The sequence below is a fragment of the Rhopalosiphum maidis genome, chromosome 1 (assembly GCF_003676215.2).
Source record: "Rhopalosiphum maidis isolate BTI-1 chromosome 1, ASM367621v3, whole genome shotgun sequence".
Taxonomy (NCBI): Eukaryota; Metazoa; Arthropoda; class Insecta; order Hemiptera; family Aphididae; genus Rhopalosiphum; species Rhopalosiphum maidis.
The window spans coordinates 43,792,661-43,806,047 of record NC_040877.1 but is presented as its reverse complement, the minus strand read 5'-3'; the positions used below and the strand labels follow the sequence as shown (position 1 = coordinate 43,806,047).

The 13,387-nt window shown below is 26.9% G+C and overlaps 1 protein-coding gene across 5 annotated transcripts; it reads right to left on the bottom strand.

Moving 5' to 3' along the window:
• Window positions 1-65: 65 nt before the first annotated feature.
• On the bottom strand, window positions 66-12,550 carry LOC113548321 (odorant receptor 22c-like). 5 transcript variants are annotated; one of them, XM_026949133.1, is made up of 7 exons: window positions 12,434-12,550; window positions 5,684-6,467; window positions 3,109-3,190; window positions 1,343-1,442; window positions 1,088-1,207; window positions 836-994; window positions 66-287 (listed from the first exon to the last, which is right to left on the bottom strand). In XM_026949133.1, the coding sequence occupies exons 2-7, from the start codon at window positions 6,414-6,416 to the stop codon at window positions 240-242; spliced, it is 1,242 nt and encodes a 413-aa protein (XP_026804934.1). In that variant the 5' UTR covers window positions 6,417-6,467; window positions 12,434-12,550; the 3' UTR covers window positions 66-239. The 5 variants fall into 5 exon arrangements, with proteins under 5 accessions (XP_026804934.1, XP_026804937.1, XP_026804935.1 ...); XM_026949136.1 differs by lacking the exon at window positions 12,434-12,550 and adding an exon at window positions 7,838-8,059; XM_026949134.1 differs by lacking the exon at window positions 12,434-12,550 and adding an exon at window positions 7,878-8,059 and having other exon boundaries at window positions 5,684-6,577.
• Between the last annotated feature and the right edge of the window lie 837 nt (window positions 12,551-13,387).

Genomic DNA, 13,387 nt, shown 5'->3' with positions numbered 1-13,387 from the left:
CAACTAAAAACATTTTTTTTTAAATTTATTAACATTATTAACTTTATTATGTAGATATATGATATTATTGTGCATAAATTATTCAAATCAATAATTCATGTACTCCAATATTTATTTTATGGTAACCACGAAGATAAAGCATTTATATAGGTGCATTTGAACAAATAATATTCTACAGATTTATTGTAAAATTTGCCAGCTATAGGAGGAACTTAGGTACTTGTTTGATATAGGTGTTCTTAATAATTTAGTAATACGGACACAATCGAGTATGACATGTTCATCACCTGTAAATTATCAAGATCATAGTAAATTACAATATTTATTTATAATAATCATGGGCAAGAGCCAAATATTCTTTAAATTACTACTATTATTCATAAGTATTGCTACAAAATATGACGTAAACATATAGAATACTATCATGTCCGAGAAAATCAACTGAAAATTGGAATACAATGTGATCAGATATTTTTAAGATACACTAAATTATTTGTTTTTTTTTTTATTATCATTAAAACAGAAAAATGCTTTATAAATTAAAGTTGCTTGAAAAAATAGTGTTATTCAAATTTGTACTAAAAAAGAGAGGATGCAGTTCAACACTTTTGTTTAATATACACAAAAAAATTTAAAAATTTAAATTATGTTATTTTATTTTATACAGTAAAAATAACCAAATTAAAACTAAAGAAGTCAAAATATCTATCTGAAATGCTAAGTATTCCTTAAATCATGATCCTGCTGTATAGATATATGTATAGACGTATAGGTAGGTAGGTATTTTATTTTTAAAATTTTGATCACGAGTCTGAAATACATTCAATTTTATTACCCTGGAGAACATTTCCAGATTTACGATAGAATTTGGTGATACTTTCATCACTCGCTTGTGAGCAGAGTTCATGGTCATAGCCAACAACAAAGTTTTTTTAAATTTCAAATCCATCTCCGTCCAATTGCTGCTATAAAGTCCAAAATTCACCGTGGATTTCTAGACAATTTATAGAATAACGATGAATAATTAATAAATGCGATAAATAAATCGCACAAAATGTTTGATGAATTAAATAATTTTTTGTTTTACCCCGTCTTCTATGTGGTTGAAGCCGTAACAATAAATATACAGTTCAATGGTGAGCGAAGCCAGTCCACAGACAAATTTCAAAATTGGCGCTGACACGATCGAATAACCCTTGATATACGCCTGGATGATAAGTGAAATCGAAATAAGTTCAAGGAATTATTGTAATATATTATTGTCCTTGTTAGGTTCTTATAGTTTTTCACGATAAATCGTGCCTATAATCTAACCAAAAGTAGATATACTCGTGTCACTCACCAACGATGTGAGAAATATCAACGTAATTATTGAGTATGACCCATCAGCTATTTGGATCAGAACCATAGGTCGAACGACGTCGAAAAACGCATCGTACTGTCTACAAGTAAAATGGGAAAATATAATTTATGATATTTTATGTAAGTAACTATCTCCCTACCCAGGGTATAATGTAAGGTGATTTTGAGCATTGTTTGTGATATTGAGAAAATGTTTGCGCTGTTGAAAATACATTTTTATGTTGTTGATAATGTTATAATAATATTACGGCCTACGGGTGAATGTTAGAAAAAAAGTTCGAAAGTTAAATTTTTCAAAAACCTATGCCATAATTTTGTGGGAATATTGTTAGTGAAGTGATTTTCAAATTTTCAATATTACATATTAAATTATTATACTAGTTAGATCTTAGATGAATTATTTTAAAGATTATTTTTCGAAAGTCGATTACCTATATTTGCTTATACCGGACATAGACATAGTTCCCAGTTCCCATATACCTGTACTGGCTGAACTATAGTACAGAAAGAAGAAAATAGAACAAAAAAAAAAATTAAAAAGTTATAGGTAAAATTAAGATTTTGAATAGGTAGTTTTGATATTTTAATTTTTAAATACTTTTCTGTTTAACACACTACATTATATTGAATTCGTAGGTATAATTAAAACTTATTTTTTATGCTTATATTAGGTAGGTAGGTACACAATAAAATTGTATATTAAAAACTATTTTGAAAATTTTTTGGTCAAAATATATTCATTTTTGCAACGTACATTAATTATATTGCTATATTAATATATTTTTTGTTTATTTATAAAAAGAATTATATTTTTACATTTAGAGTAGGTAGTTACAAATGTGACCTTTGATAGATGGATAGAGAGAATTTAATGCGTTTTTGACAAAAATTCTTAGAATAGACATCCTGTCTCTACCTACTTGAAGTATCGTGTCTGACACTCGATACTTTATTATGATAAATAATAAATATATAGGTAAGTACTTCGGTGGGTACCGACATAAAGAAGTATGTAGGTGCCTATATAGAAACTATATAATAAGTTTTAGATGTCGATGTATTTTTGTTTTTAATTCTATTGAGTCTAGACAATGCTTTACTGTATATTATTATCAAATTAAAATATGTTTTCATTTTTATTAGTTACCGTGCGTCCGTACTACATGTCCACATAATATAGTACTTTTATTATTGTATGATCATTTAATTATCAAGACATTTTATTTAAAATTCTATAGGTCAGTGAAAAACCAATTTATTTTTTGAGCGCGTCATATGGTTAGGTTATGTGATTGTATTCTCATATCTTGTATAAATTGATAATGGTACTAATACCATACCTACGCGTTATAAGTTTTATGTTAAAACTTTTATAGTTTACTTTACCTTTAATTAAACAGGGCTATTATTTTTACACTCCACAATTCTGTTTTTAGAAAGAATAAGGTAAGAGGAGTGTAACAATAATCTACAATAATAGATAGGTACTATAAAATATAAATTGGTAGGTTATATAGTGACTAGGTACTTGTATTTCCACAATATATAAGTAGGTACTTACTAATACAGTAGTACATTTCTTATATGAAACAATTATTTATATAATTATACAATATACAATTCATATTATATTATTATGAATACCTATTGGCTATTATCCATTATAGAATATAGTTAGTTATCGTTTATTTGTAAATATTATATTATAATATCATATTGTATATAATATAATCAGTAGGTACTTACTCGATTATATTTTTATTGTCAAGAATGTGATTTGTCAAGTCGTCATAGTTGTCATCTGATATCGATGCTTTGCTTATCGTGGCTGCAACAGGAAAAAAAACTGATATTGTGTATAATATATATAGGTACTTATCCATTTATCGTTATTCAGTAACTATTCATAAGCGATCAGGGACATACTTTTAACGTGTGATGGTTAATATGATATAATTATTTCTTCCGACGTTTCTTAATTGTTTTAGAAATAGGACTTAATATTATAGTAGATTTGTGGATAGTGAGTATACTTATATATTGTACATTGTAATTGTTGTATTGTAATAAGCCGTTAATAATTACTGAAGTATATACTATACTATATTTATTTAGAGCTGTAAATGAATGTACAAAAATATATTATATATTTGCAATTTTGCATCAAAGATTTGTAAGATTATAATTTATGATACATGAAAACATGCATTTTAAAATTCTAAAAATTATTTCTTTTCTTATAATAAAAACTAAAAGTATTATTTAAGAAAATGTAGGCAAGTGGGTATCGTTTTGTTGTACATTAGGTGTTAAGGGGGCCTTTAATATTTTATGGGTGTGTTAAATTTGAATTAAAAAATGTATTATAATTTATAGGTATCATTGTAGAGTACCTACCTACATTTCATAATATGTTTTTTTTGTATTACTATTAATCTCATTTATTTCGCTTTTAGTATTAAAACAGGTTGTTGTAGTTTTTTTCCCAAATATTGCATTTAATATTATTATTAGTATTTAATTATTATAATAATTAAATAATGCCTGTGTATTATGTATATATAATACATTATATATATATGTGTATATTTATTATTTATACCATATAATATTATCTTATATAACATAATTTAATACATAATATATTTCTGTAAATACCGTAAAAAATAAAAATAGGTTCATAGTATTAATATAATATAATATTATAATTATAGACACATAAAAGTTTTGAGTAATCGATAAAATACTACTTAGTATTATTGTATGACATACCCACGAATAATGTTTTTTTACTATAACAAAATAAATAAAATTGTTATTTATCATTTAATAAACAATTACCTCTTTATTTGAACTTAAAATATCTATAAAAAAATAATTGTCTTTATACATTTATTTTAGATTTTATAGTTTCAATACAAATTACTTATGAAGAATTATTAAATTTATCCAAACTTATATAAATAAAGAAAAAATGTATTTATTTCAAACTACAAAATACTAAATAGTTTGTTCGTTCTACGAGATCTTGACAAATGTTATCAAAATTCTAACTTTAAACGCTTATAAAAAATTGTGCCTATGTATTTTTATATTTATATACCTATTACTGTACATAGTACATATAAAAACAACTTATTGGTATCTTGTATTACATTTTAAAAATATTTTATATTATATCACATAAAAATAATAAAATAAAATATATTCGGTTAAAGTTTCAAGTGCCTATTTATATTTACATTTATTCATTTTTGGAGAGTTTTTTTAGTCTTTAATCATTCGCGGTTATTTTTAAAACAAATAAATCTAATTTGCTATCGGAAATCAGAAATCTCTTTTAAAATTATTGAAGATTGAAGAATTTTTACTACTCCGAAAAGGTGACGACAAATATAAAAATAAATTATTTAAAAACACACACATACATTAGGTATTGTAAAAAATATTTGTTATGTATGAAATCTTTGATTGATTGTTTGAGAAGAAACACTATTATTAATTATTACGGCATTTTAAAAACATATTAAAATATAATAATACATTAATATGCTTAAAATTATGATAATAATATCTCTGTACTGATTTATCGTATTATAATAGTGGGTATGTATATATATATTGATTTATGATATCATATTAATATTTATTTAAATTATTTTAAAGTGTGCAAAAACAATGGCAGTCAAATTGATGAAACATAATATGCATTATACTATGCATTTTTATGGTATAGACTATAGAGTATAGCCGATAGCCCATTAAATTTTCAATTAATGCAGATAGTGCAGATATTTTAATACGTAAGTAAATATTTAAATAAAAACTTTGTATTAATCGACCGGTTGCCAGAATGTCCCAGCAATAATAAATAACTGAAATATGTAAACTGCGCGTTTACGTATGTCTATTATACAGACGTTTAAGATTAACAAAATACACAATTGATAATAAAATAATTTTTGGGAATTTTTTTAATAACCCCTCACCCAGAAAAAAAAATCGATTTTACCGTCCTATGTACAAAACATTACTGGGACGTGAATTTTTTTTTAAGACTGGCATATTAAATATTCGATACTTAGTACTCTCGATGTATAGGATTTAGTTATTCAATGAAACTGATTTTGGGCCAAATTCGATTAAATTCATAGAAAACCACACATGATGTATTGTACATTATATAAATTCACATCAACATAATTAAATTTCACACCATTAGCACAAAATATCACATTTTGCGAGTCTTAGTTTTGTGTAAATAATATGTGAGCAAAAATGCCGGCCAAATAATAATTTCTGCGTTTAGCATAATACTCACCCACGGTATCGAACTGTTGACGCGCCGATAATTTACTGGCACTCGACCGGCAACGGCCAAGCGTCTCGTAACCGGTGGACATGGTACGGAACAGGGCGTCGAATACAAAACACATGGTGACCAGGTAACAGTCGAACGACGTCCAGCAGAACACGTTGACGGTGAGTATGATGGACTCGACGACGTACACCACTGCCCAGACGGTGGGCATGTCGTCGTACTCGGACGCCATGAACCACGGTATGAGCACCCACACGAACAGCGTGCCGAAGCTGAGCGCGACGAACGTGCGGAGGATGGCGGACAGCGTGGCCCGGCACCGGCGCAGCTCGGACGGGTCGCGGCCACCGCAGCCGGTGAACGCGTACCGGGTCGCCTCCAACGTGGCGCACATCCGGTCCGCGTTGGCCACCACCATGTAGCCCTTGAGCAGGCACATGAGCCCATTGATGACCAACACGCCCATGTTTGCGAACATCTGAAAGTCGTGACGGGCCAGGTATAGCCGGCACACCTGCATCGATTGCAGCCCGAGCGTCAGGGCCACGACCACCAGCGCGGCCATCCGGCATCTGCGGCTGTTTAGGCCGCACTCGGCTGGGCGCAACAGCTGATACATTCCGATCGACTTGAACAGCTCCACGTCCATGACCGTATCGCCATCGGCATCCTTTTCCGCGGGATTTGGCGCCGTCGTCCTGTCGTCATTGGCGGTCCTTCTGGAATTTACCATCGTTGCCGTTGTCGTCGAATGCTGACGGTCTCAGGTAGTTATCCCTGCTGTCTAGTTGAAAACTTCCATTCAGTACATCAAATTGTGTGTTAAATATAAGAGTAATAAGTTAACATACAATTAAGCTTAACGGTAAGAACAGGAAACAGGTATCTTTCAAACTGTATAAACATTTTTAAACAATTATGTACTTAAACATTTATTTTGTAGTATGCATAATGGAGCTGTTGGAGGTCAGTAAATAATAACTAATACAATATTATAATATTTATCCAGTTAAAAATTGATTTGCAAAAAGTCCATTATTCTACTTAAATATTATAAATAGTTATTGCATATTTATTTGTATAATTCTTCATGTACATAATATTTAATTTATATAATAATGAATGTGACTTTGTTTGTCCTCTATAGACTCAAAAACTACTGGACACGTTTTCAATAAAAATGTATTAATAAATTCCTCGAAACCCGCGAGACTCGTAAGGTGTTTATAGGTAATATTTTATCTATACCTATGCTACTACTGGGATGAACACACGTCATGCATTTTAGTTTAGTTTAAAAAAAACGAACTTTTTGTTTATTTAAATTTAGTACTTTAAAAGGTTACCATTATAATTACAGATTATGTTACTGTTATAATATTACTATACAAACATGACATATACAATTATTTACATACATTAAAAAAAAAACAAATCTCAAAAGTTTAAAATCAATTTTTATGAACACAAATTCATAATTATACAATGATTTGTAATCATGACTTACTTTCTTAATTAAAGATATATTTGTATGTAAACACGTGAAAACGAATATCAATCTCAACGATATTGAATTTATGTCAGATTTTAAGAATTTGCTAAATCTGTTTTTAGTTTTTGTGTTTGCATAAAAATATTCCCAGAATTAAAAAATGGAAAATTGTAAAATTATTAATCATCGTATTTTGACTAAAAAAAAAAAAAAATGTAAAACGATGAATTGATAGATTCATTTTAATCTAGACGAGGTTAGATAATAATGATAATCATAATATGTAAAAAAATTAATAATTTATAATAGGTACATTGTAGATATTATATTGTGTTCAAATTCTGTGGTAGATTACTTATATAAAATTTGTATATAATCACTAGGTATTTTATAGTTGATCACCTACTGAATAGTAACACAAATAATGAAATAAATGGATAATGCAACAGTTAATAATTATGTTGAACACGTGGAATATCTCCACACTTTTCTATGAACGCTGCAGCACTGACTTATTTGTATTTTATTGGAAAAATTAAACTATAATCCGCCAAATTAAGAATAATAGTTACTAATAATATAATTATTATAGATATTAAAAATTATATATTATATTATATTAAAGTAAAAAATATTCTTAAAAATAAAAATGGACCACTCACCCCGTCGCGCGTCGTTCATAATCATTTTTTGTATACTTACGTTAATTGATTATTGAATTCAAATTTAACACATCCAAAAGTATCATTACAATAAGTTACACAATGATAAACTGCACACGAAATCTATTATGAGGCAGAGTATAGTTCCTCGATTTTTATACGTCAAACAGAATTTATAATTATTTTTGTAACGCAAGATTGAAACATTTAACTTGCATATTATTGCAATACTATACGAATATTCAGATGATCGACACAGTTAATGTCTATATAGTATATACATACATATTATATAAATAAATATATTATATTTTAGTCTTCGCCACACACGATTATATTCGTCGGAAAGACTTTAAGAAAATAGTGTACAGTGTGTGGACGAGACTTTATATACTTATGTGAAGTTTAAGCCCGAGTATTTGCAGCACGTCTTAAGTACCTCCTACCGACTAGTTTAAACCCGGTGATCAATTATTAATCGTAAGCTTAAACCTTTACGCTTCCGGCCGAGGCAAAAATGCAGGTCTAGTTCATGGAATTTTATCCGATTTTCAACGGAAACCGTCTTCGGGTGTACAACGATTGCATGCACGCGTTCGTTTATTCATACGTACATAATATATGTTATAGTCTATGGATAAGTATTTTATATTTATATTCAATTGCGGCCTGCAAGTTGCAACGACGTTTACGGTTCGGATTTAGCGCGCGGGCAAAACGATCGTAAAGTTTTGCACACATTGCAGTAGGTATAGGTGTATTACTGGTATTAGGTAGTATAATATCATTGTACAGATGACATATGAATAAGTGATATTATAATACACGGTTATAATACCTACCTTAAATACATACCTATGTATTATATATAAGTATGTATGTACCTATAGTACATACACGCAACTTCGATAATACGTAGGCTATATCATTATTATATTATACATTTTGCTTTGGAATACCCGCGGACGAGTGCACAATTACCAGTTGTGTATTTGTATAAAATGCACGTAATTCGTAACTACAGCTACCCGTACAAGACAAAATAATATGCATATACATGCAATGTGCATTCGGTATAATAATTATATTATGTATTATAATCAGGTAGTTGCCAGTTATGGGTACCCACCTACCTATAATGCTACGAGTACTCTAATTAATTCCTATACAACGCGACTTAAACCGATAAGCGCACGCAATATAATAACGATTCTGAGCATTATTGTTTAGAGTTTTAGATAGATGATGGTATTTTTTTAACGAAAATCTCTCGTATAGGTACGTATTGTATATATAATATGTATTATGTCTCATTAATTATCAATATAATATTACATCAGCAATAATATCGCACTGTGACGTTATATTAAGTAGGTACTATAGTGTTCAGTGCTGTACGAGTATATTGTTCATTTATTCGTATAATTTTTATCATCGTAATAAGCTTATACAACAGTAATAATACATATGTAGTATGATATGTATAAATAATATAAAATATATTCATAAAAGTTAATGGTACCTAATAGTAAAAAGTATATTATAATATATTATAATTATCAGTGGCACGAATATTGGGAGTGCTGGGTTTGCAATTCACAGAGGCCCCTAAATTAAAAATCTCATATACGATATTTCTACTATAACCTATAATATACACATATTATATTATTTGTTTTAATATCATAAATAATTATGTCTTTACTCTTTTAGAGAATTTAGAGAACAATTCAAATTACGAGTACCTACCTATGTGAGAAAGCAATACAGACAATAATACACTTACACAGTGTAGGTACCGGAAAGCGAGTATTGAGTATAGACTATAATTGAAAATTTGAAGCTTCTTTTATTATTATACATAATTATGTTGGTATGTGTACTGTGCAAGTCATGGCTCGTGACAACATTATGTGTTTGATGATAATAGGACATATAAAACTATCTATAGAATTTTCGTATTACTCTATCAGATAATAATGAATTGAATACAAACAAAATCGTTAATAACTTTGCTGCCGTAAAAAAAAAAAATAGTTAATTTTTGTTTGATTTTATAAAAAAAAAAAATAGATAGTAATAATTATATTAATTATGACGTGAGAAAATAATATTTTTTTAAGTTATAATAAGGTATGACTATTTTTTATTTTTATTATTAGGTAAGGGCCCTGGTTCAGAAATTTTCACATAGGCTCCTTTTTATCAAGTCGCGCCACTGATAATTATTAATTATTATTATTATAGGTAACAATATTAACAACAGCTATATTGCTATAATGTAATAGGTAAAGTAGTAAATGTTAAAGTGATGAAAAACAATAATATGGTTATGTCATTATTTTTTAATTAATCCCAACATTATATATTATTGAAGCATTATTAAAAATCACAAAAAAACAATATATGTAAAACTGTGGTGGCTATAAAATATAATAGGTTTCATTAAACTTGAATAATATGTTTTGTCAGTTATATTATTAAAATTGTATACGATCACGAATTATATTTCTTTTATTAAAATTATTTATCATTATCCATCAATTGTTTTAATGTTTAGTAATATTAGTAGTTTTTTTTTATTAAATTAATTAATTTCAATATTTTTTTCTAATTTTTCAATTAAAGAAGAATTTTTCGTGTTTTTAACTATTAAATGCTCTAAATATACACACCAAGATAGTAATAATAAAAATGAAAAAATTTTCCTTTATCGTATTAAAATATTAAACAATGAACCTAATTATGGAAAATTGGTGATAGATGAAAATAAAAGCGATCGAGTTGTGGTGTCGTAGTGATAGTGATGCGTATAGACGTATAGTGTATAGTATATACAGTGTAAGTACAGTAAAATTTAGTATATTGATTTTAACCGTAACTACGTTAACTATCAGCTATGAATTATAATACTATAGATAATAACATATTAGTATCACTATATTAGACTATAATTAATATTTTATGTTATATTATACAGGAAACGTGCATTTTATTGTAATAATAGTGCAATATGTATACTGATATCGTAAAATTAATTGTTCATGATACTTACAAGAAAATTAATACTTAATAGTATTATAATAGTTATTTTAAGAGTGTTATGATTATAAGTCTACATTATTACTTTAGTCTACCTATTTGTCAAATAATCTTCATAATGAATACCTAATTTCGATATGAACTACAATTGTATACATAGTATAAAAAATTGTATCCACTCACGTATCTATAATGTATTGTAGTATAGATAATCTAATGCATTACCTCAAGTATGTACTCAGAACCACATATGCATGCATTCTTGTTTAAATGCATGCAATTTTTAATGCGTTATTGCATCAAAAAATAATTAATACCAAAATATTTTTAAGATAATTTCACATTATACGGGATGTTTCATCAAGCAGCTCACTCTCTTTTTTAATTTTATAATGCAATTATTAAAATTCTAATATTTAAATTTTTTAAATGTGGTACTTAAAAACCTAACTTTTAAATTTTTGAGATGTTTTGTACAATTTAAAGATTTTCCTGTGGTAATTTAACTTCTTATTTTTAAATAAGAAAATTTAGAAAATTGTCGGCCTTTTTTACTGTACATTTTTTAGTGAATTTTTTTTTTTTTGTTTAATTTGATGTACCTAATTTTGGTTTATTCTCATTCTTGTTTATATTTGTAATAAAAATAGAAGTCCTTAAAAATGGTTTTATAAAAATGTAAAATATATGTAACATTGGATTTAATGTTTATTTTACTTGGAATATTTAAAAAAAACTATAAAATATATAATGTTGATAGATTAATATTAGTTAATAAAATTGTTATGTTACCATTTACCTAATACCTTCTAAACTCATTATCATAAACCTGTTATCTTTATTGTATTAAGTTAAATAACTCAAAAATTACAAGTTCAACTTTTGAGTTTGATACATCAACATTTTCAAAAAAAAAATATATTCATTAAATAATCGATAGTAAATAAGTTATTATTTGAAAAAAAAAACATGACGAAGTATTTTAATTGTAAATTGTTATGTAGTACAAACAATTTAAAGAATTTAAAATAAGGCCTCAAAGTAAAAATATAAATTTTAATAAATCAACCTGTCTTATTATTATAATATACCTATACTAATAATAAATGTTTACAGATTTAGTAATAAATCGTAAATGATATTTTTTTCAAAATTGACTTTATAGTATCATTGGATTGAGTGTTTGTAACATTTTGTATATTTACGATTATTCAATAGTAGATCATAGTTTTAACAATGTTTTTTCTATTACTCCTGGCACAAATTCCCAATGCTATTGATACAATTCAATACGATTAAATGGTATAATTTATACTAGACACTGGTCCAAGCAATAACATTGGCTGGTGGCTAAATAATATGTCAATCGGTGAATAATAAACGACAATATATATAAATTTAAAATATATTTTTGAATAATGACGACACAGCAATTTTATCCTTTCGTTGTTATATTATAGTTATTCGACAACAAAAATGATACACGAATAATTATATTAGTTAAATACGTGCATCATATAATATATACCAATAAGCCAATAAAGTAATACTTACTAGCTATTCGTGAATTTAATAAAATGCATGTTGACAGTTTTTTTCTTTAAATTGTTTGAATATTATGTGGTAAATACGATTATGTAATTTTGTTTCTGATTACTGTTTCAGTATGTTCCATTTTATACAATCCGGGCTATGACAAAAAGCCTACTTATCGATTCTGAGTTATATAAAAAAAATGATGACGTTCGCAAATACTAAATTAGATAAAATGAGCTCTTTAACTTAAGTATTAACGTCTTATCAGTAATCACGTTCGAATGGCGACTTGAGGTTTAAAGAAAATCTTCTGATGTTTGAAGATATCAAATATTGTACATGTTATATTATATTGTATATATATATATAAGTATTGTATTGATTGATGCAGTTCTTGTACAATATTGTATGTTATGTAAAAATATGTCTTAAAAAAAAAAAAAAATTGAAATAAGCAGTAAACATTAAATTTCTGTTACTTGATAATTATGTTTGCTATTTTTAAAATTAAGAAAACACAAAAACAAAAAAAGAAAACTGAAAAATTATTGATATTTACTAGTAACTTATAATTTATAATTTTTGGTTTTTATCTTCTTCTCACGTGTAATTTGGCGAGTACGAAAATTGGCAATTGGTTAAACATAGTATTTAAAGGTATTTTTGGAAGAATAAGAATGCTGGCTTGTGTTATGAATATACACAATATACATAATTATACAATATGTATACGATTCCATGCAAAGGCTAACTCAAATAGTCGAACATTAAAATTTATAATAATTAAGCGAATGCTTATTAACCGTTTTATGTGGGCTCAAGAACCCAATAATTTAAAAATAAAAATTCTTACAAAAAAATAAAATAAAATAAAATTATATAAACAGGCATGTGATTAATTGTTTGATTTATATTAAGTATTAGAATAATAGAATACTATATATTATATTATATTGTAGTATTTTTTTTTAT